General features: G+C 41.0%; 1 protein-coding gene across 5 annotated transcripts in view; it reads left to right on the top strand.

Moving 5' to 3' along the window:
- The first annotated feature begins 1,202 nt into the window (after positions 1-1,202).
- Positions 1,203-21,602, top strand: part of EPHA7 (EPH receptor A7) — a 170,160-nt gene continuing 149,760 nt past the window's right edge. For all 5 annotated transcript variants that reach the window (XM_054162591.1, XM_009909855.2, XM_054162590.1 and 2 more), the window contains exons 1-3: positions 1,203-1,509; positions 5,957-6,021; positions 10,407-11,076. In XM_054162591.1, coding sequence (XP_054018566.1) covers positions 1,413-1,509; positions 5,957-6,021; positions 10,407-11,076 — 832 coding nt within the window. In that variant the 5' untranslated portion in view covers positions 1,203-1,412. The remainder of the gene's footprint in view (positions 1,510-5,956; positions 6,022-10,406; positions 11,077-21,602) is intronic.

The following is a 21,602-nucleotide window of genomic DNA, read 5'->3' as shown; positions in this document are numbered from 1 at the left end:
CAGGGGCCGGGCAAGGGGTGAGCAGCTAGGGGTGTGCTGTGGATATCGCCGATTCCCGCCGCGGGGCCTGGCCCCGGCCGCTGCCCCGCCGCGACCGTGAAGAGGAACGCTCCCACCGAGGCCACCGTGCCTGTCGCACCACCCTTCGCCCCGCAGCTTCATTCAGGGAACGGTAAGTTTTTGTGTCGCGCTGTTGTTTCTCGCGTCGAGGGAGCAAGGGTGGGGTTGAGGAAGGGAGAACAGAGGGGTAGGGGCATAATGGATCCCCAGGAAAAAGCACTCCCAGCCCAGAGGCTGAGCGCTGACAAAAGGGATTTGGCAAGTTCCTCTTTTTTTTTTTTTTTTTTTTTTTCCCTTTTCCCCTTTTTCCTCCCCCTCCTATTTAATTGTCTCATTGTGAACGGATTACACTCGCTTCAGGTTACGCCCGACGGGGAGAAAGGGGGTAAAGCAGCTGCCCCTTCCCCTCCGTATAACATCCGTATTGTCAATAACCTCTTCTTCTACTTGGGGAAAATCGGAGACGCGGGACGGAAAACTCAGATAAAACAAAGGGAATGGAGCCCAAGTGATCTCAGCCCTGAGGAACTTGACTTTTGGCAGAGGGCTGGATCAGGGCACCATCCCGCATCTCTTGCCTAAGTTTCCCTTTTTGTGGCACTACACTAGCTGCGCGCTCGGCCAGGCCACGGGCAGGCACAGCACCGGGGGCCCACCAGTGACGGCTAGGGCAAGGCAAGGGCCCGGCCGGGACACCTTGTCACTCCCTAACCCGGCAGCCGCGACACGGGGCGAACAGGCGGAGCATTGGAGGACGGCTACACGGCTCACGGGCAAGACAAGCCGGTGGGCCACCTCTAGGCGTGCGGAGCCCCTCCGTGTGCCGCCCGCATCCACTCCCCGCTCGGACCCTTCGTCCCACCGCCGTCGCCCCGCACACAACCCGCAGCTCCCCGGCACCGGCGGCAACCCGATACTGCCGCACGCTCATTGGGCGGCACCGCCGACCCCGCCCCCCCGCCCGCGACGACTCAGGCGCCGGCTCGGCCCGCCGGGCGCCGAGAGCTACTGCTGTATGGCTGAATATTCCTGTCAGTCAATTTGAGGGACGGGCCGCCCCGCCGCTGTGGTCCCGCCCCCTCGCCCTAATTGATATTATCGGAGCGAGGCGCGGGCGGCTGGGCTGCAGTCGGGGCTAGCGCGCGGCCGGCCCGGTGCGTGAGCCGGGCAGCGGCACGGAGGAGGAGGCGGAGGAGAAGGAGGAGGAGAAAGAGAAAGAGAAAGGCAGCCGGGAGGGAGGGAGCGCCGAGCCAGAGACTAGCAGATTCTCCACCGTCCTCTAGCACTCACCGAGCAGCGGCAGTGTCTAGAAATATATAGCTAGAAATATAAGATCACCCCGCTCCTGCACCATGATTTTCCAAAGTAGGCTCCCTTCTTGGATTATTTTGTGCTCCGTCTGGCTGTTCCACTTTGCACACACGGGGGAGGCACAGGCTGCAAAAGAAGGTAAGGTGATGCGGAAAACAAAAGTTTGAGCTTATTTATTGCTTTTGAACACGAAGTCTCCGTGGTGGCTCAGCGGAGGACCTGCCTTCCGATGCGAGCTGCTTGTCAGCTTCCTATTAACAGAAATAAAGACATTTTCTTTTTAACTTGGGGTGAGAGGGAGGAAAGAGCAAGGCATTCACTGAGGGTGTGCGAGTGTATGTGTGAGAGACCGGGACAACTGCCTTTGCTCTTAGGAATGAGGTTTGCGAGGCATTTGCACGTGATGATGAGGCTGGGGCTAAGAAGGCAGACCTCAGCCCGGGCATCCCTGCAGGGGAGCCCCACTCTCTTGTGGCAGCGTTAATCCTCCCGGCGAAATGCGGGGAGGGCAGGTTACCTCGCTGCTCCCCCGGCGGGGTCTGCAGGGCCTGAGGGCCAAGTTTTAGGGCTCGGGACGTTTCGGGGGAGGCACGGCTCGGCGCGGGGCTGAGGCTGAGGGGCAGCTCCGCACCACTGCCCACAGGGGGCCTGCAGCACTCTGGTCCCTTGGGGCCGTACCCGGACCGTGAGAAGGAGCATCGGGGTGCAGTTTTGCACCTCCCGGCCATTCAGGGTGGACATGCATTTAGAGGGTACATACAGGCTGGTGCGAGTGCCTGCAACGTGTGTGCTTCCCGCGGCATCACTGGAGAGTCGGTGGGAGGGAGAGGTCTAGGGATGGATGCTTTACACCGTCGGCATATCACAACGGTGCTTCCCGGTTCCCATCAATCTAACATTTGTATCTCTGTGAAGCAAACCCCGGACATTTGTTTCCCCCGCGCACAGAGATGAAACGGGTAGTTTTTTTTATCAGATAGTGCTGGAGGTGTATGAAATCAGTTCACAAAGTGCATCTGGAAATCTCTTTTCTCACGCTGAGAAAATCCGAAATTATTTAAAGGAGCGCCCTGCTCGCGTTTGACAGCCAAAGGCGAAGGTCCGTCTCCATCTTCGGGAGGGGATGACACAGTAGACACACGACAGGGAAGGGGGAGTTAGGTGTTTTTTTTCTGCTGTCTGCATATGTATGCATTTGAGGGATTTCCTTCCTCAGCTGGATACGTCAATATTTTCCATCAAACCGTTTGTATGTAGTAAAATACCATTTCAAACCTGTAATGGGAGTTTAAAAAAATAAAAATCTCAATTAAAATGTCCTCTGCCCTTAACTGAAGAAGGCGATGGCGAGGTCGAAGAAGGAAGGAGAGAGCCTTTCCTTAGCAGCATTTCTAAAGTTTATTTGGAGGGGTTGTAAAGCACAGAGACCCCCACAAGGGGAGTACTAACGCGTGGTTGTATATGATGGGGAGCGGAGAAGGGCTGGGCAAGCAGGCAGGCAAAAAGGGAGGGTGCGGGCTGCCTGCCCCACTCTCCCCTATGGATTGCGCTCCGATTAGGGCTGCGCCAGTGTCTCCCAGCGGTAGTCTGCCTTATGTTTGTGCGTATAGATGCGTGCGTGTGTGTATATATATATATATATATATATGTATGTATCCAAACATAGAAGTGTGTATGCATAGTGAATATATGTTTAGGGAAAATCAACCTAGCCAAAGGAGGGTCTGGAACGGGGAGCGGCAGTCAGGGCTTGATAGTGGCTACCTGCTTCAACAACAGAAAACTCCCGCGGAAGAGCGAGGAGAAACAAAACAAACAAACAAAACCACACAACCCCCCCCCCAAACCAATACAAATCCAAAAAGTAACTTTGTAGCTTCACTCCTAGCCTCACCGAAAGGGCAGTGGCGGGTAGCAACTCCGCGTGGTTTCCCACCGATCCTCTCTGGCTACGGAAGAGGGATGAGGGGATGAGAGGCTGAAAAGTTTTCCTAGTTTCCCTTCTGTAGCGAAATAAAAGCCGCGGTGAGATGCTGGAGAGGAGCGACTCAGGGTCCGACCGGCTCTCCAAGCGAGGGGTAACCGCCGTTACCGGCGGAGTCTTCTGCTAGCGCCGCGGCCGGGACCCTCGGGATGAACGCAGACGCGGGGGCGCTGCGGTCTGCTTCCCCCCCGGGGGGAGGTCCTACCCCTCAGCTCCACGGCTAACGAGACCTCGGAGCTCTCTTCCGGGGCTGGTGTCCTGGGCGCTCCCTCCCCAAGTCGGCGGCTGCCGGGCTGGGTGTGCGTGGCGGGGTTGACCGCGGTACCGGTAACCCGCTGCTGCCTAGCAGCCGAGCCCCGCGCCTCAGCGCGGAGGCGCGGCCGCCTGCGCGCCGCGCAGCGCGCGGGGAGGGCGCGCGGCTGCGGCTCCCCGCGGAGGCGAGAGGCCGCAGTTCTCCGCCTGCGCCGTGGCGCTCCTTTCTCTGCAGCCGCGCCCCCGCGCTTCTCCCGCCGGCTTTACGCCTCCTTTCGCGCTCTGTCCCGTCGCCGAGACCCCTTCGAGGGGCGTCCTTCACCCTGCGCTGAGCTCGTCCCTCTACGCCCTCGCGGAGGGACTGCGCCGGGGCTCTCGATGTGCTCCGTGCTTGGGCTCTCGGTGCGCATCTGTGCGCGGCTGCCGTCCTCCCGCATCCTTTCTCGGCGCTGCCCAGTCCGGGCAAGGAGGAGCGCACCAGCTGCTGGCCTGTAAAGCTATTCCTGTAACTTTCAGTGATACAAGGAAACGCCACGTTTTCTCTGCAAGGGCTGTTTGCCCAGCTAGGGTCTGTGTCTGTTTGGTCGTTTTTACCTTCTCTTTTCTTTCTGGGATGGGCCCACCCATGGCTGTGTGATGAATTACGGCCAAATAAAAAGTATAAGTAATTGCAGATATGGGATATTGTGCGGGTGCCGAAATGGTTAATTTTTTTCCTGGTACCTTTTTTTTCCAGGCCCATTATAAATGTTCTTGTTTAACAAACCGCCCCATACACCACCTGCTTTTCTATAGAAAGTGTTACAAAGTTAAGCCCCTTGAATCCAAGCTTAAAGAAATAAGCAGATAATCTTTCTAGAGCAAGACTATCAAACTTCCTTAATGAGTAATTCTGCTTTATTACTGAAATACAGGTCTGGAAGCTAACATTCCAGATATCACTGTGTAAGCCTTTAAATAACTTTCTTTGTTGTTGTTTTTATTCAGTCATCTTTCCAGTGATTCACGGGAATTTTGTTAAATTCTGCTAGGAGAAAGGGCTGAAGCAAGAATTGCAACCATTTCAAAAGAGCTGGCAGAAGTTGCTTCAAGTTACAGACTTAAATTATTCATTAGAATAGCAGTATGTAAGTGCTGTGTATAAAGTTATAAATAGCTTTATAGTTAAAAATATACAGAATGAATTTAAATTAGAAATGTTATTTTTCATTTAATCAAATAGAAATAGGAAGTTAAAATGTGAAGCTTTGAAGAAGTAATCTTCAGAGTGCACCAAACATAGCTATATGTTTGATTACTCTGCAGCTTTGGCTGTTTGAAAGAAGGTATTACGTACAGCAAACTATTTCATTTTTTTCACTTTTTTTTTTGACATCACAGATTGTTATGTGTACCATTTGAAAGTCTTACAGAAACTTACAATAATATGCTGAGAAAGAAGCTTATAGCTGTAGCTGAAATGTAAGACGTGTATAGGAATGTACTTTTGGAGGTAACAGAACATCAGTAATATAGCTTTCAGTGTGTAGTGTAAAATATGTAAGAGTTGGTTTATTAGGCTGTGGTTAACCACTTTTGGAGACAGAGTTACATTTAGCTGAAAATTATTACAGTGCTACTAGGAACTGATGTCTTTTTATATAGGAGTGTCACTGGAGTAGAATGACATAAAGATTTCAGTAAGCCATTACCATAAAGTAAATTCATATGATTCTATCTGTACAGTATTTTGTATATGTAAAGTGTGAGGAAATGGCAACATCCCTTATTTTCTATATTCCTGGTCGTCTATTTATAACATTACTGCTTTATCACCTAGGGGACATTTTAAATTTTTTTTCTTTTTTTTCCAACTCAAAAGACTATTGCTTTTGCAGTGCAGTTCCTGGTAAGGTATAGACTAGTCATGCCTAAATCAGTTTGTAAAACTCTTGAAATGTTGGTGTGAATTCAGGTTGGTTTAAGGTCACTATATTAACCAGCATGTGGGAAATGTCCTTCTTATAACAAAAGACATGAAGGGAGCATGCATCTTAATGACCCATTGGTAACACTTTAGAGCACTAAGAAAAACAGTACACTCTGAGTTAAGCAATGAAATGATTAAGGTTAATGTGTATCTGCGTGTATGTGTATGGTACATAGTCATATAATCATCTGTTTACTAGTAAATGCATAGTTGTGGTTGCAGGTAATTAATTTTTTTTTAGTAATAACATGAAGAAAAATAATTTGTACAAAAATTCTTTTTATCACACTTTAAATTCAGACTTTGTTCATTGGCTTTATTTTCTCACTATATTTAAGAAACAGTGGAAATTCTTTTTTTTTTTTTTTTTTCCTTTTTAGTAATATTGCTGGACTCTAAAGCACAACAGACAGAGTTGGAATGGATTTCCTCTCCTCCCAATGGGGTATGTACTCCAGGTGAAAATTAAGTTCCTAAAGATAAGTAGGTATTTTACCTAAGAAACGGAAAGACTTGCTATAAACTAGCTCCCCCTCATATTTCTCTCAGTAACCATGCCAAATGTTTACAGCTTTTTCATTTTTAGAATGGAAGGAAGTATACCTCATGTTACAGTGCACAAATGTACAAGCTAATTAAAGGGAAAAAATCTTAGAAATTCACCTAAATGTTGTCAGTAGCTTTATGGTTTGTAGTGTAATCCTTCATGCTGTATCAGAAAGCTCTGTATATTTATAGCACAGTATTTTAAAATCACTTTTTCTTTCTTCCTTTAGAAACAGATTTACTTCTGTGTGGAAACTTTCTAAAAATATGTTTTTCATTTTCTGTATAATGGGTGATCATAAATTTGTTTACAATGTTTTCTTTGTAATTGAATAGCACAGATTGAAGTGCTCTGAAATAAAAACATTTATACTGCAGATGTGCTTGAAATGACATTCCAGACTTGAAACATCCCCAAGTCTTGTGGTGCTTGGTATCTGGAACTAGGCACAAATTATGTGGTTAAGGTCACCTCCAGCTTGCTTACAAATTAATCTCATGGTACTCCATGAAATGTACTGTTGTAAAGGACATCATAAAAAAAACCCCAAAACACCAGAGAGAGAAGTTTAGACCTCAGTGCTATTGTTGTAGTTATCATATATGTAAAGTTTCGAAATGCTGCTTTGAGTCTGAATTCAAAGTGGTGAAAAAGTTCTACCTCACACCTTGAGAAAGAACACTTTCAGAAGGGTATAGTGAATACATTGTCCTACCTTGGCCCAGTCCCACTTTAGTGTCTGACAAACCATAAATTATACAGACAGTTCTTACTGATGGAAGCAGTCTTGCTGAATCCATTGTGGCTCTTTGCATGAGCAAGGGCTTGGGGAATCAGGCCCTTAATCTTCAGTGCATTAAGAAATCTGGAGCCAGGAGAGCGTGAAGTGTGAGGGGGGGATATAAAAAGTGTAACAAATCCTTTAAATAAGAAGAATGAAAATCTGAAAGTGTCTTTCTTTAAGAGCAAGATCATAAAATCAATACGAGCATAAACTGGAAATGAGTCTAAGGACTTCAGAAAGAATGTAACGCGAGCTCAATGCGTATGATGGCTAATAACCTTGGCATTAGCGTTTTGCCTTTACCAGAGGTGTTTGAAAGATTAGCTTGATGGCAATTATAGTAGGCTAACCTGTAGATAATGAAAGACATGTCAACACATGTTACAGATGTCAGCATACTAAAAGATGAAAGTAGAGTCAATTTCAACGAATAGTAAAAGATGACTTCCAGAAGTAGAAGCTAGTTTCAACGAGGAATTAAAAATGAATCAAAACTAATGGCTGGATTCATATGTGTGAAAATGTTTAGAAACAGTTGCCTGTAAGTTAATGTAAAAATACCATTTTAATAATGTAATTATGAAAATAAATATTTTTCTAGTTTTATTTACTGAATTTTCTGCTATTCAGTTAAGACTTCATGAGAAAAAAAACAATGAAAATCTTTTTGAGTGCATCATCACACTATGAAATATATCGGCCACATACTCATTAAATACTTTGATCAGCTGCAAATGTTACATCTAGCAATTATTTCAAACATTGTTGAGATAACTAATAAGTTAAAATACCAGTACTGAAACCAGTAAAGAGGACACATTCAAGTAGAATTGCATGTATATCACCATATGGTGCAGCAAGACAAAGAAAAGTTGAATTTTCTTGCTGTAAAAGCTATCATGGAGTTGTTCCCTTTAAAAAGATTTCAATGAAACATGACCTCAGATGGCATAGGTGAGAACATATTCTGAAGTATTCATATATTTATTTTTTTTTCCCAGTAAAGAATCAGGAATGCCTCCAATGGACTATTCAACAGAATAGCTCTGTGATTACACAAATCATATTTCCTTATTTTTTTTTAAAGGAAAATCATACTTCATGGCTTTGGGAAAATATGAATAGACTTCAGTGTTTAATGCTATATATGACCTGCAGCAGGACTTCTTATCTGAATGTAGTGTTTTGTATTGTTCTACTTGAGTGTAGCGTAAGAATCTCTGGTACTAGCTAGCCTCATGTAGTGGACTTTAAGAGGACTCACTTGTGTTGTATTACAAAATTTGTTTGATTTTGTTAACTGCATTTTGTTTGTTTATTTTGTTTTACTTTGTTTATTTTCCCCTTTTGTGGGGTGGGGATTTGTTTTGGTGGAGCAACCCACATCAAAACCTGAAGGAGTTGCATGGTGCCTTAGAGTTAGTTGGACTTCAAAGATACTGGAATATCTTGTTGCAGAATCTGGCTTGGTGTTTTGAGGGAGAACAGTTTACACAAGATAAAAAAACCAAAACAATCAAAACACTCAAAATAAATAAAAACAAACACACAAACAAAAAAACCCAACCCCCCCCAAAAAACACTCCCCCCAACACTCCCTGATGTGAAATGGAGAATATAAGCATCAGTACAATTGTAGGCTTCATGCCCTTTTTGTTGTTTTTGTGCTTCTGTTTTTTTTAAAACTTTTTTTTTTTGGGGGGGTGTGTTTTTTCCCCCTTGTTTTGTTTTTCAGTATGGCAGAGGTGAAAGCCTTGGCCCACATCCCCTTCTTTCCTTTGTTTGTACTAGTTCTTATAGAAGAGTAAAAGTCTTAACTCATTCAGATCTAATAAATCTATTATGAAGCTAGACTTTCTTCTCTTGTAAGAGTAATACAATTCCATATGCAATCAGTTCAGCTAACTCCATGGGCATTTAATAATACATTTAAATTATTTAATACCATATGGAGATATAATACCATGCACACCACATCTATATTAATTGTAGGTCTTTGAAATGTGCTTTGATATTTGCCACTTCTGTGCATTTCAGCATCTGCTGCTGTGATATATTTTGTGGTGATAACTTCTAGCATCAATTCAGCCACATCTGCTTTTTCCTGGAGCAGTACACCAACACTGAAATGATCTCATTTGCTGTTACATAGGTTTGCAAAGTACTGTATACTGCATAGCTCCTAGTCTGGGAAACCAGTACTTTCCATGGTTGGTTACCGGTGTAAGGAATGTCAGCGGGTGCTCCATCCTGCAGAGGTGCAGAATATGCTAGTCCCACAAAGCACTTAAGCATATGCTTACCATTAATCTCATAAGTACTGTCATTGATCTTAAGCATGATCTTAAGTGCATTATTGACACGGGGCCAGAGGGCTAAGTGCCATAGGGAGAAGTCACAGTTGTCTGTATCAAGGGGTGAAGATAGCTCAACCTCCCCCCTAATTTATTACAGCTGTGGTTCCTGCAGTGAATTAAATGTTACAAGAAATGTGACAAAAAGGTGCCATATATTATTTTGGTTGCACCTGGGCAGATCTGCCTGGCTGATTCCAGTGGAAGGTTTGCCTTTGCCAGCACAAATTCCCATGCCACTGAAGGCTGTTGCAGGCTTACCAGTTTGTTACACAGTTGGTAACCTAAAGAGAAGAAGCAGTAACAAAACCCAGACTTTGAACCACTGAACTTTCAGTCATGTGGGTTGTTCTTAATAACATATGTAATCTCATGGTTCATTTGAATTCCCAGCTACATGAGGCCTGCTCCTTTTAATGTGGATGCAGCCCTGAACAAAATGTGAGGTGAGGAGCTCCTGCTTACTTTCTTTGATTTGTAAGCAAATCAGAAAGAAGATTGAAGGAAGAGGGGACAACCAAACTTTATTGCTTTCAGACTTTTAATTCTGTCCATTTTCTCTTGCCTTCTTTCTCGATGTCATTTTCATCATACAGAAGGGAGAGAAAATTTTCTGACATGCAAGCTTCAGGACCTGGTCCCATGCTTTCTGTGCAACTGAAAGTTGTACTGGAAGTTTTGTCTACACAAGTTTCATGTACTGTAACACCAAACAATTTCAGTTTCTAAGACTTTACTGATTTTTGGTGTCCCTGGAAGCAAAGCTACCTCCCTTCTTCTGGTCTCATCTTACCCAAACCAGTCATGACCTTAATGAAATGTTTGGGATCCCAGTGTCTAATCAGAATTTAGTATGCTGAACACCCTTCTCTGAAACTTCCCCTTTACAGCTCTACCCTTAATATAATAATGATTTTTAGAAGTTGTTTATATGTTGGAAACACATGGAGGGAGAGAGAGCCTGCTTCTGCTTTGATAGGTCTTTTCTTCAGTTGAGTACTTAAGAGTATTTTAATAGCCTACTTTTTATGAAACCATACTGTTAAAGAGGGAGACTTGAATTGTGTGAAGTCTTTTAAAATACACAGTAGTTACATCTGGTGGTGTGTTTATTTTCTATTACTAACTGTTTGTTATTGTTTTAGTGGGAAGAAATTAGTGGACTGGATGAAAACTACACTCCTATACGAACATACCAGGTATGCCAGGTGATGGAATCAAACCAAAACAACTGGCTGCGGACTAACTGGATTGCAAAAAGCAATGCACAAAGGATTTTTGTAGAACTGAAGTTCACTCTGAGGGATTGTAACAGTCTTCCTGGAGTTCTGGGGACTTGTAAAGAAACTTTTAACTTGTATTATTATGAAACAGACTACGACATTGGCAGGAACATCCGAGAAAACCAGTATGTAAAAATAGACACTATTGCAGCAGATGAAAGTTTTACCCAGGGTGATCTTGGGGAGAGGAAAATGAAACTTAACACAGAGGTGAGAGAAATTGGGCCTTTGTCCAAAAAAGGATTCTATCTTGCATTTCAGGATGTAGGGGCCTGCATTGCTTTGGTCTCTGTCAAAGTCTACTACAAGAAGTGCTGGTCCATCATTGAGAACTTAGCTATTTTTCCTGACACAGTGACTGGCTCAGAATTTTCCTCTTTAGTTGAAGTACGAGGAACTTGTGTCAGCAGTGCGGAGGAGGAGGCAGAGAACTCGCCGAAGATGCACTGTAGTGCAGAAGGAGAATGGTTAGTGCCTATTGGAAAATGTATCTGCAAAGCAGGATACCAGCAAAAAGGAGACACGTGCGAACGTAAGTAAATATACATCTTGCTGTACTATGTGTGTTAGTAGGTCCTGTTCTACCAGCTTGTTTTTATTATTATTTTTTTTGCAAGAGAAATATATCATCAGACTACTGCAGTTTTTGGATCTTCAATCTGTAAACTTCACACCAGCCCTTCTGGATATGGAAATCAGCAGTTGCATATGTAATTACTAAATTTAACCAAGAAATGTTTGGGTTGTATGAAGTATAAATATAGATTCAGGATTAATAGTCTAAACTGGTTAAGGTGATGTTCCTTGTACGTCTGGTGATGCTGAGCAAGCCATACCTACCACAGAACATTTTATCAATAATCTCAGATATGAGCAGTTAAATTGTTTGTTTTTTCACATCATCTGTGACAGGATTAGAAGGAAATTAAACCCGAGGAAATAAACTTAGATTGAAGTGTGATTAGGAATGGGAAGAATATACAAACAAAAAAGCTCTGAGGTTTGTATCAAGTGTCTAAAAATTCAAACACAAGATAGACATTTCAAACAGAATATCAAGTTTTCAGAATAAAGACTATTTTACTTTCTACAATATCTTTTTGCACAAAAGTAACTCAAACCTTTTGGCTTTCTATGGGGATCATAGTGAGTAGTTTAAAATATTAGCAAATCAGAGACTAATGAGATGTACTTTCTAATTCAGACTGATTCAGTTGCTTGTATTCTTAGAATGATACCTACTGTTAGCATTGCTGTGTCTGGGGCTACATGTTTAAGACATTTCAGCTCAGTGTAAGAAAGGATATTTTCATTGACTTTGCTTACAGTAAAATCAAGAGAAAATAGGCAGTTGGTTTGAAGACAGGTCTGTTCATGGACATTTAGCACAAGGTCTATCATTATTATCATAACACAAAGAGTTATATATCACTGTATTTTTATTGAAAGATAGGCAGTATTTGTTAGTGAGAAATGTAAGTTGAAAACTGGAAAACACCCCCACAAATCTGTGAAGACAAGAAACCTACAGAATCTCAAAAGCAAAGCTGGCAGCAGTCACTGAGTCTGAGATGTCTGTGTGAAGATTTCAAAATCCATAAAGGATTAGGGACAGCCTGAAATATAGTGAGTGAGTCCCCTTATTAATAATTTTCCCTCAGTAAAACCCACAATTCTGTTCTTGACAAGTTTTTTACAAGGAAATTCAGTACAAGGTGAAATAAGCAGAGCTGCTCTGAGGTCTTTGTAGCCTTGCACAAATCGTTCATTGCTCTGTTGGGTAGGGATGAGGGTTTGTACACTGTGGAGGTTGAGTTCATTAGGAGTAATTGCAATGCAGAAATCTTTCCCCACTAAACCATTCAACTGTATTAAAGCTCTGTTAAAAATATTAAGTGTCGTGTCCCTTAGAAACCTGTTTCGAGTGTTTTGAATGTTTCTTTTGAAGGGACCTGACTTGTTACCTTTTCTTAGTAAACCTGCTCTTGATTACAGACCTAGTCATGGTTGATGTAATTAATACACTAATTTTATTTGATTTCCAGAAAAGTATTCAAAGAAGAAAGCAGCGTACATTGGGAAGTGGGTGGAGGACATGAGCTGAGTGAGCTTGAGGGGTGGTGGATATAGAGGAAATTGGTGTTTGGTAACTGGAATTCAAGTAACCTGTTTATTAAACAGACTTCTTAGTTTCAAACTGCACTGGCGTTGACAAAAGAATGAAATGACAACTTGTACTTGAGTACAGTAGCATGCTCATTTGCAAGAACACTTCCCATTTTTGGCTTGCTTCCAAAGCAATCACTAGGAGAATATGTGGCTCTGGAAACAGTCCAGGGGATCATTTATTGTATTTTTCCTCTTTTCTTTCAGTGATCCTGTTAAGAGTTTCAAAACAAACTCTGGCTCCGTATTGAGGCAAGTTAATGTGCTTGAGAGGGAGAAAGTGGGAGGCAGGCACTTGCCGAATGTGTGCTGTTGGCAGCTCCAAGTCAGAGGGATCTGAGTGACTGCAGCGCACAATAGTAATTGCCGTCTGTAATACTTGTTAGCCATGTCTGTGCTTGAGGATGTTATTAAGTATGATCAACTATGTAGTGGCCGATAATACAGCTGGCACACTGATTCAGCGTCTGTTTTTTGTGACAGATATTGAGAGAAACTTATCTGAACGTTGACACTAATGCAACTGGCTATCTGTTACTGTCAAGCTGTGCAGCAGATCAAGCAGAAGCAAGTTGGCGTGTGTTTCCTTAACCCAGAGCTTTCATAGCCCTGTCTGAGGGCTCACTTCTGCAAATACTTTGTACCTGGCATGCTGCATGACTTCTTTGGGACTGCTCATGGCAGAAAGCATTGTGCGCTGTCAGGATGGGCAGAAGTCTGTGGTTCCTCTTTCACACTTCCTAAAGCTCAGCTGAACAGACACAATAGGAAGGTCTTTTAAACTTACAGAATAATACCTTATCTGGCTGCATTGTAGCAAAGGTAGGAGTAGGTGGCCATGCTGTGGTTCCAAATAGCTCTTCATCCTGTAACTCAGTGGGGATTTTTATTTGTTATGCTAGCTTGATTGGCTGGCTGTGATTGAAGAATGTGTACCTTTTTTGAGATTCTCTTGTGTGTGTGAAATTTATGAGTTTGGGTACTAAAACAATTGAATTTTGATTTATACACAACTCTGCACTGGATGTGTTGCCAGGAGATTTTTTTGTTGTTGTTACATGAATGTAAGTAACTGGTAATGCTGGGAAGGATAAGGAAGAAAAGAACTGTGAACGGTGAAATGTATAACCTGAAAAAGGAGTTCCCATGTGCTCTCCTTCAGCGCTTGATCTTTCAAATTGAATTAATGTTTGTTTGTTTTCAAATGTACACTGACTACTTCTTACTGCAGGTGTGCCAAGGAGCCCGTGCCACCTCAGTCATCTATTGTGATAATATACATACATAAGAAATCCAAATTCCACAGAGATCACAGCTGTCTCTTAAAGCAAATCTTAAAACAAGGTGGAAAAAAAAAAAAAAAACATGAGGAAACTAGATGAGCTTTGAATTGTAGATGATTTTGCTGTGTGCAAGGACATTATTGCCTCAGTTTTGATGTCTGCTTGTATGTAGCATTATGCTTAGGTGTGGGAGTTGTAAATTTTCAAGCATTATCTTGAAAGATACCTGGCAGGTACCGGAAAGGTACTTAGAAATATTCTGTTCTTCAACATCATGCATTGCATCTGTTCTGACAGAAAAAAACCCCAAACAAACAAAAAAACCCAATGACATTCTCAGTAGCTGTAGTAGACTCCCAATATGCCTAACTTCCATTTTTATTGTCATAGTGGAGTTCAATCAATATGTTGTGCAGCTGAATGGCACACTGTGATCAGTGGTTGGTATTTGAAGAAGAAAATAATTATTTGAGAACTATTGTAGTGTATTTCCCATTTCTTTCATGTTAGTTGAGGGTGAGAAAGGAGAGAAATTTATTCAACTGGAGCAGTAGAGTGATATTTCAGAAGGTAGGAGGCATCTCGCCATATGACTGAACTGAGAAACTAGATAGATTATTGGACTCCAAGTGGATGCATTTTATTGTTAAACATTTTATAATGCCATATTGATGTTAGCATTAACAGTTTTCTATTGGCCTCACATTCTAGATTTGGCTATGATAGGAGTAAATTTGTGGTTGGATTTGTTTTGGGTTTTTTTCCCCTCCACAAGAAGCTGGGAGGGGCCCCAGCCAAGATGAACCAGCAGCTGAATCAGCAAATGGGCTATTTGATAGCATACCTATATAATGTCTGCTGTATAAGGGAAAGGCTGGCTGGGCAAGCTCAGGTGGTTTGAGCAGGTGATTGTGACATGGGCGGCAGCAGGATCGAGTGTCTAGGTCATTGTGGTCAGTGCTGCATTTTGTATCACTCACTGTCTATACTATTTCATTAGTGTTAGTCTCCCTGATTGCTGTTATCTCTTTGTGCTGTTCTACTAAAACTCTCCTTATCTCAGCCCGTGGCACTTTTCCTTTTTCTCATGATTCTCCTTCCCATCTCACTGGGGCTGCTGGTGGGGCAGTTGTGTATGGGGCTCTGTGGGGCTCAGCGGCTGATTGGGTCTGAACTGTGACACCTCAAAATGGGGGAAGGATTATAACTATTTGTACATTTTTGTCTTGTTGAGGTAAAAAGGGAGCTACAGGTTTTTCTTTCCAAACTGTCATGTGCTGTATGCTGTGCCAGACTGCAAGCTGCATCTGTTCCTTTTTTATTTTTTACTGGGACAAATTGTTATCTCTTGGTTTTCTGAAATACTACTTGATAACAGATCCAGAAACCAAATTTGCCTTATGCTTGGCATATTTGTGGTGAAGTATGTGTGGCTGTAGTTTGTGTGTTTATTTATTTATTTATCTATCTATCTATCTATTTATTTATTTATTTTTAAACATCATTCCACTTAGGAGCTAATGTGCTAATGCGCCACATTTTTATTAGTAGAGAGCAATGAATTAAGGGAGGAATGTGAATAAATTGTCCTTAAAAAAATGTTACCTGTTCCTAAAAAGCCCAAGTTGGATGTACTGTGAATTGGGTGTAGAGTTTAACCCCAGGTAGTGTCCCAAAACCTCTGGATGACCTGCAGCTTGAGTAACCTATGTTGACATTCCTGCATTTTCAATTTGAAAATGTGCTTTGTGGAGATGGGGAAAAATGGTAGGAAACATTTTCAGTGGCATTTATATCATCAGGACTCTAAATGTTTCCTTTTTTGAGGAAGAGTTACCTTTCTTCCATTTGCCTCCAAAATTACTCTAGGGAAGAGAATTTAATTATTCTCAGCAAATTGAACCAGAGCAGAGAATGAGGATATCTCTGAGTCTTGTCATTTTCTCTGAAGCAAGTGAAAGTTTAGCAGGAGGGTGCCTACCTCCTTCCCTTTTTATGTCCTAACATATTAAATAATTTTCTGTCTCTTTTCTTTTTTAAGGAAGGTTAAATGTGATCTGATAATCAGCTCCCAGATAGAGCTGCACAGGAAATATTTGATTAAAAAGAAATCCTATAAATACCTTTCCAAAGAATCATTGCAGGTTTTAGAAAAATACATCAGATGCTTTCAAGGTAAAATCAAGACCTAACTAGATGGTCAAGAACACTGAAGGTATTTCTAATGTGAAATGCAGAGCTATAATTTCTGCTTCTAGCCCCCTTTGGAGCTTCTGGAAACTTGAATGTCATAGCTCTCTTTCACCTTAAGAGTTTTCTGACTGTTCTACCTTTCTCACAGAACAGTCTGGTGTTCACAAATCTGTCTGTCTCACTAAGTAGTTTGTTTGACCTACTTTGTTCATGTCCTTCAGTTTTTTGGATGTGTCGATACAGAAGAGAAGGGATAAGGAGCTATGTCTACTGTTAAACACATCCTCTTTGAAATGTGATTTCAAGATTAAATAGTACAAAATGGCTTGTCTTTTCAGTGATCAGGGCTACCCATCACCTGAAGAAACTGGGGCCTTGATGCTTTATAGTATTTGTTCCAGGTCTTCTCTGGGTTGCCTTTTGATCTTGTGACACAGGATTTTTTTATAGGACTCCTTTGCTTGAGGTGACTTAATGAGTTTGATTAGTATGACAGTTTTGGTGATACAGCATCCTCTCTTAAGTGTAACAGGAAGGTATGTGAGAAGTAAGGTGATGTTAAAGTGGAGTGATGAAGTAGTGGAGGCAGTTGAGCAAAGCTAGTTTGCATCTATAATGCCATCTAAGTGATCCCTACAATGAATTAACTGCAGAGCTACTGTCAGGTTTAGTTTCCAGTGAACTAGTTGTTTTGCTCCAGAAAAGCTGACAGCAATGAAATAGCACATGCAGGTGGGCAGTCAGGAGCCTAGATAGTGGAAGTGAAATTGTTGGATAATGTGTTCAAATGTGGAGCTCTTTCCATTCTCCAGCTCCTGTTCTCCCCAGTGCCCTCCCTGCCACGCCTCATCCCCCTGCCCCTATGTTCTTCTTCCCAGATTCTGCTCACTCTAAAAATTAATTTTTTGGAATTTTGCTAGAGATTTTGCTGAGTAGCAATTTCTTAAAGCTAAGTTGCTGTACCTTTTGTGTGTGTGTGTGTGTGTGTGTGTGTGTGTGGTGTGTGTCAGATTTACTGCTGTGCACAGATTTTGAAATGAAAACAAAGCCAGCAATGACATCGAACAGAATCTTAGTAATTTCTCCTTTAGTTACAGAGGAAGCACTAATGCTGTCTTTTTTACGGGTCTGGGATGCCACTGCTGAATTAGCTATGGTTGCTCAACAGCTGGGCCATTAACTGCTTAGCCATAAAGCCTCTCTTCTGTTTCTTCTAAATGAAGCTTTAGTTGGTATTTAGAAATGGAATCTCATTGTGTCAAGCCTGTTGCCCAAAAACATGTATCTTTCTTCTGAAACACACTCTTCTGCTCAGAAGTCTTTGTGAAAGCTGCAGTAAGCTTTGCTGCAATTTTCCAAGTATAAAAGATTTTCCTAGATGAAAAGGCAACTGGCTTTCTGTTAACCTCTGAGAAGTACGCCACTAAAAATAAATTTATATATAATTTAATTTCTGAGTACAAATGGGAGAACTGACACATTGTCGTTGTTAGAGAAATCAGAAGTGTACACGAATTCCATTAAATACCACTATTAGCTTTTAAAGAGTTATACAAAACAGAAACCAACCCCTCTAGCCGGGAGAAAAGGTTCCAAGAACTGAAAAAAAGAAGAGTTAGCAGGTTACAGAGAAACTAAATGTAGAGTTTATTTAATGGAAGAACTGATCACAGAAACAGAGGAACAGGTTGGTCGATGTTTACTTTGTGTGTCTCTAATACTTCTATTATGTAGAAGATGAAATGCTGCTCAAAATTATTCAAGCAAACTTCAGTTCAGAGTATTAAGTTTTCTTTGAAAACAAGGAGCCTTGAGTAAAGTGGAGGTTCTTATTCTAGATGTGGGGCAGTCATGCAAAGAGATCTGTATTTGGTGCTGAAGTTGAAAGAAAATAAAAATTACAAAAGCAAAATGTTTAACTAGATTACTTTTTAAATTTTGCTAGATCCCAAACTTCCTCTGTTATCAAGAAAATATGTGCTCCCCTTCCTGCCTCAGCAGTTCATATATATTAAGCAGTACTAAATCTTAAAAAGTATCCTTCTGCTTTTACTTGGGAAATTGTGGAGTTATTTTTCTCCTTCTGTGGTTTTCAGTTAGTATGCTTATTACCACTTGAACTGCAGTGTAAAAATTAATTGTTTCTTCTTGACTTTTCAGCATTCAATCTTGATGTTTTCCTTGTACTGTCAAGCTCTGTCTGCAATGCTAATTTAGTTATTAAGAATGATAAGCTGTACACAGCTTGTGGATTAACACTTTTTAAATTGAAAACAAGTAAAACCTTTTCAAAATAGTATCTGCAAAGACAAAATGTACTCAATACATGTGCTTTGTTTCTGTCATGATTGTGTTGGGTTTTTACCCCTCATAAATACTACAAATACTACTTAAGGCTGGACCCAAGTTAAGAATAAAACAATATGTAAAAGATTTCCTTTAAAAGAGTTAGGACAAGTATGTTCAGGGAGCCTATTAGAAACCAAACATGGTTCACATGGTAAAGAAGAAAAAAGTAGATGTTTCCTACTGTAAGCCACAGAATGTTGTGGCATCAAGCAGGAGGAAAAAAACCCCAAACTAACCAAAAAAACCCGAACCAAAACAAGGCAGTTTAGTGGTTTAATTCAACTTTTCTCATCTTTAGTTTCATAAAAAGTAACCTCTATTTATGGGAGAATATATCTCATCTTTTTTTCTATAGCCTTGTGTTAATGAGAAAACAGCAGCAATAACAAATGTGGTTCAGACATTTTTATGAACAGTCTTCCTTTTACTTAGAGAAGCTTTTATCCCTGCACGCTTCCTAATCTTTCTCTTGTCTGTGTCTGTCACAGTGAGTTCTCTTGCCCCGGATACTAATAAAAAATACATTATATGTGAAAGTGAATAGTATTCTAGTTAATAGTTCACAGCAGAAACTTTCTTTTCTGTGAGACTCTCACATATAATTTCTTTTTCTCAGTCATATCAGCAGTATGCCCAGTATCTCTGGTGAAGGAATATTCCTGTGTATTTTGCCATTAATTACTGTTTCTGACTTAGGTTTCCCTGATGAACACAACATGCCAACATACTGGAGAGTGACTGTTCAGTGCTTAATGCTTTTTTCCATACTTCTGTTTTTCTCCATTAAGAAGAGATTTGTGGTTTAGGAAACATCTGTGAAGCTCTATTCATTTCAAGAAATTGTGCTTAATATTAAGCTAATTGATAAATATCCTTCAGAGTAGCAATGGTGGCCAAATATAAAACTTCTGTGAATTAAGAATAGAACTGAATATACGTACAAAGTCCTGATCCCTTCAATGTATGTACCTGTATAGCTTTATTTAGCTGGGTGGCCCTGCTGCCTAGCCTAAGGAGGATAAAGTTTCTTACATCTGTAAGAAACATCAGGATGCTTTACCCAAGGTAAATTGATACTTTAATTTCTGAATTTTATGGTTTAGATTAGTTACATGTGAGGCTCAGCAAGACATGGCTCTCCTACAATAATATTATTAATAATTTTTCTAATAAAAGTTTAATTGACTGTAATTATTAGGATTTTCTGACACCTGTGTGTGATTGATGGATAAAAAGAAAGTACATGATTAAAAAAATATGAGCAGTTGTTATTTTGCAAACTACTTAATTTACATAAACACAAAGATTATTTCTTGCTGTAATTGTGATCTAAATTAAGGCTTTTGATTTTTAGAAGCTAGTGCAAGTCTGGAGTCCTAGTGTTCTGCTTGGGTACTGATTATCTTCATTATTTCTTTTTAGTAACAAAAAATGTTGATAGTATGTATTACCATAAATAAGCATGCTATGGAAAGTGCAAAAATGGGGCTTCTGCATTTCAGTAATCAAGTTATGACTAATTTTAAGGAAGCAATGCCTAATGCTGAAAACAGATTGTGGACTGTGGGCTGAGGAATCATCCCTAGAATTTAATGGCAAGAATTTTGTTGATTCAAGGAGAATAACATCATATGTATGTATTTCCCTACTGAGGAAAGTGCTGAAGTTTTAGGTAACTGTAAGCATATAAATAAACCTAAAACTTTTACATTGATGAAAGATATTTAAATGCATATTTGATTAGATATGTTTTTCTGGATAGTAGATATTGTGCTGGTATAAATGTGTACAGAGAAGCAAATGTAAACAGGACTCAAAAATTTCACTGATGGTTCATGAGGTGTATAAACTCTAGCATAATTAGTGGTTATAGCTTATTATTATTACATTTAGTGACTGTGAAATATCACCCAGCCTAGATGAGTGGTGTTCATTTTTTCCAGTAGATTGAACTGGAGTGGCCCTAGAAAGTAATACTTGGAGATCTTCTGGCAGGTGACTACTATGGTGGCCTCATGTAGCCATATGCATGTGGCTTATTGTATATTACCTTCACCTTACTAGATAGGTCCTCAAGATGTGACTAAATTACAGTGTTCTCTGACGCTTAAAAAAAAGCTTATTTTTCTCCAATGACCAATGATCATTTGATTTTGTTCTAATTTTATGACATAGAGTGCATGTATATATTTCTCTGTAAGAAGGTCTAACCCCCTGCATAGGAGAGGGACAGGATGTCAGACTTTTCCATTCACTTCTGGTGGACCACCAAGGAGAAACACAGGAACTGTCTGGATGTTGGATTAATGACCTGACTCACTCCACCTGAAAAATCACAACTGCCTGTGGCCTCTGACTCTAAATCCCTCAGTTTCTCAGCTTACTGGTTAATCTTCATTTATGAGTAATAAACATAGTATTCTTTGAACTTCCTGAACATACCATCTTTTTTTGCATGGGTAAGTTTTGAGAACAAATGGTACATTTCACGAATGCCTACGTGGTCCCTATTTGAATTAATTTGTCTCCACAGAGGGACATAGTTGGTGTTGGGAATCTTACTAAATCTCTCATTTAAAATCTCGGAACTCTTGCTCAGCTAGCATGAAAATGCTTGAAGAATGTTGGTTGTTGATGTTCTGTAAGAAAAGTTTATTATATTCCTAAAAGTTTTGACCATTTGTGTGCCATGCAGTTCAGCTCTGTTGATGCTGGAACAAATTACATGTTCAAAAATCTGTGGAACATGGTCAGAGTGGGCAACATGTGGCTGTGATCACTGATCATATTTACATGATCTCATTCAACTTGAGTTTTCTGGGCTTAGGTCAATTATTTTTCTTTCTGAGGAGAATTTGAACTTGAATCTCTTGCTTCAAATGGGGCACGGATATTAACCAACATGCAGTCGCTGTTAGCTTTTATTAGCCCCTGCTGAAAATTGGTCTTCCCATAGCCCTTCAGTTAGAACCAGTCACATGGAGTGATGGGTTCCAATCTCATAGATTTGGGGCTTTCTTACATATTTAATATATGAAACACATACATATATAAAGTATAAAACTTT

The sequence above is a fragment of the Dryobates pubescens genome, chromosome 6 (genome assembly GCF_014839835.1).
Source record: "Dryobates pubescens isolate bDryPub1 chromosome 6, bDryPub1.pri, whole genome shotgun sequence".
Lineage (NCBI taxonomy): Eukaryota > Metazoa > Chordata > Aves > Piciformes > Picidae > Dryobates > Dryobates pubescens.
Note: the sequence above shows the minus strand (reverse complement) of the source record. Positions and strands in the feature narration are given on the sequence as shown.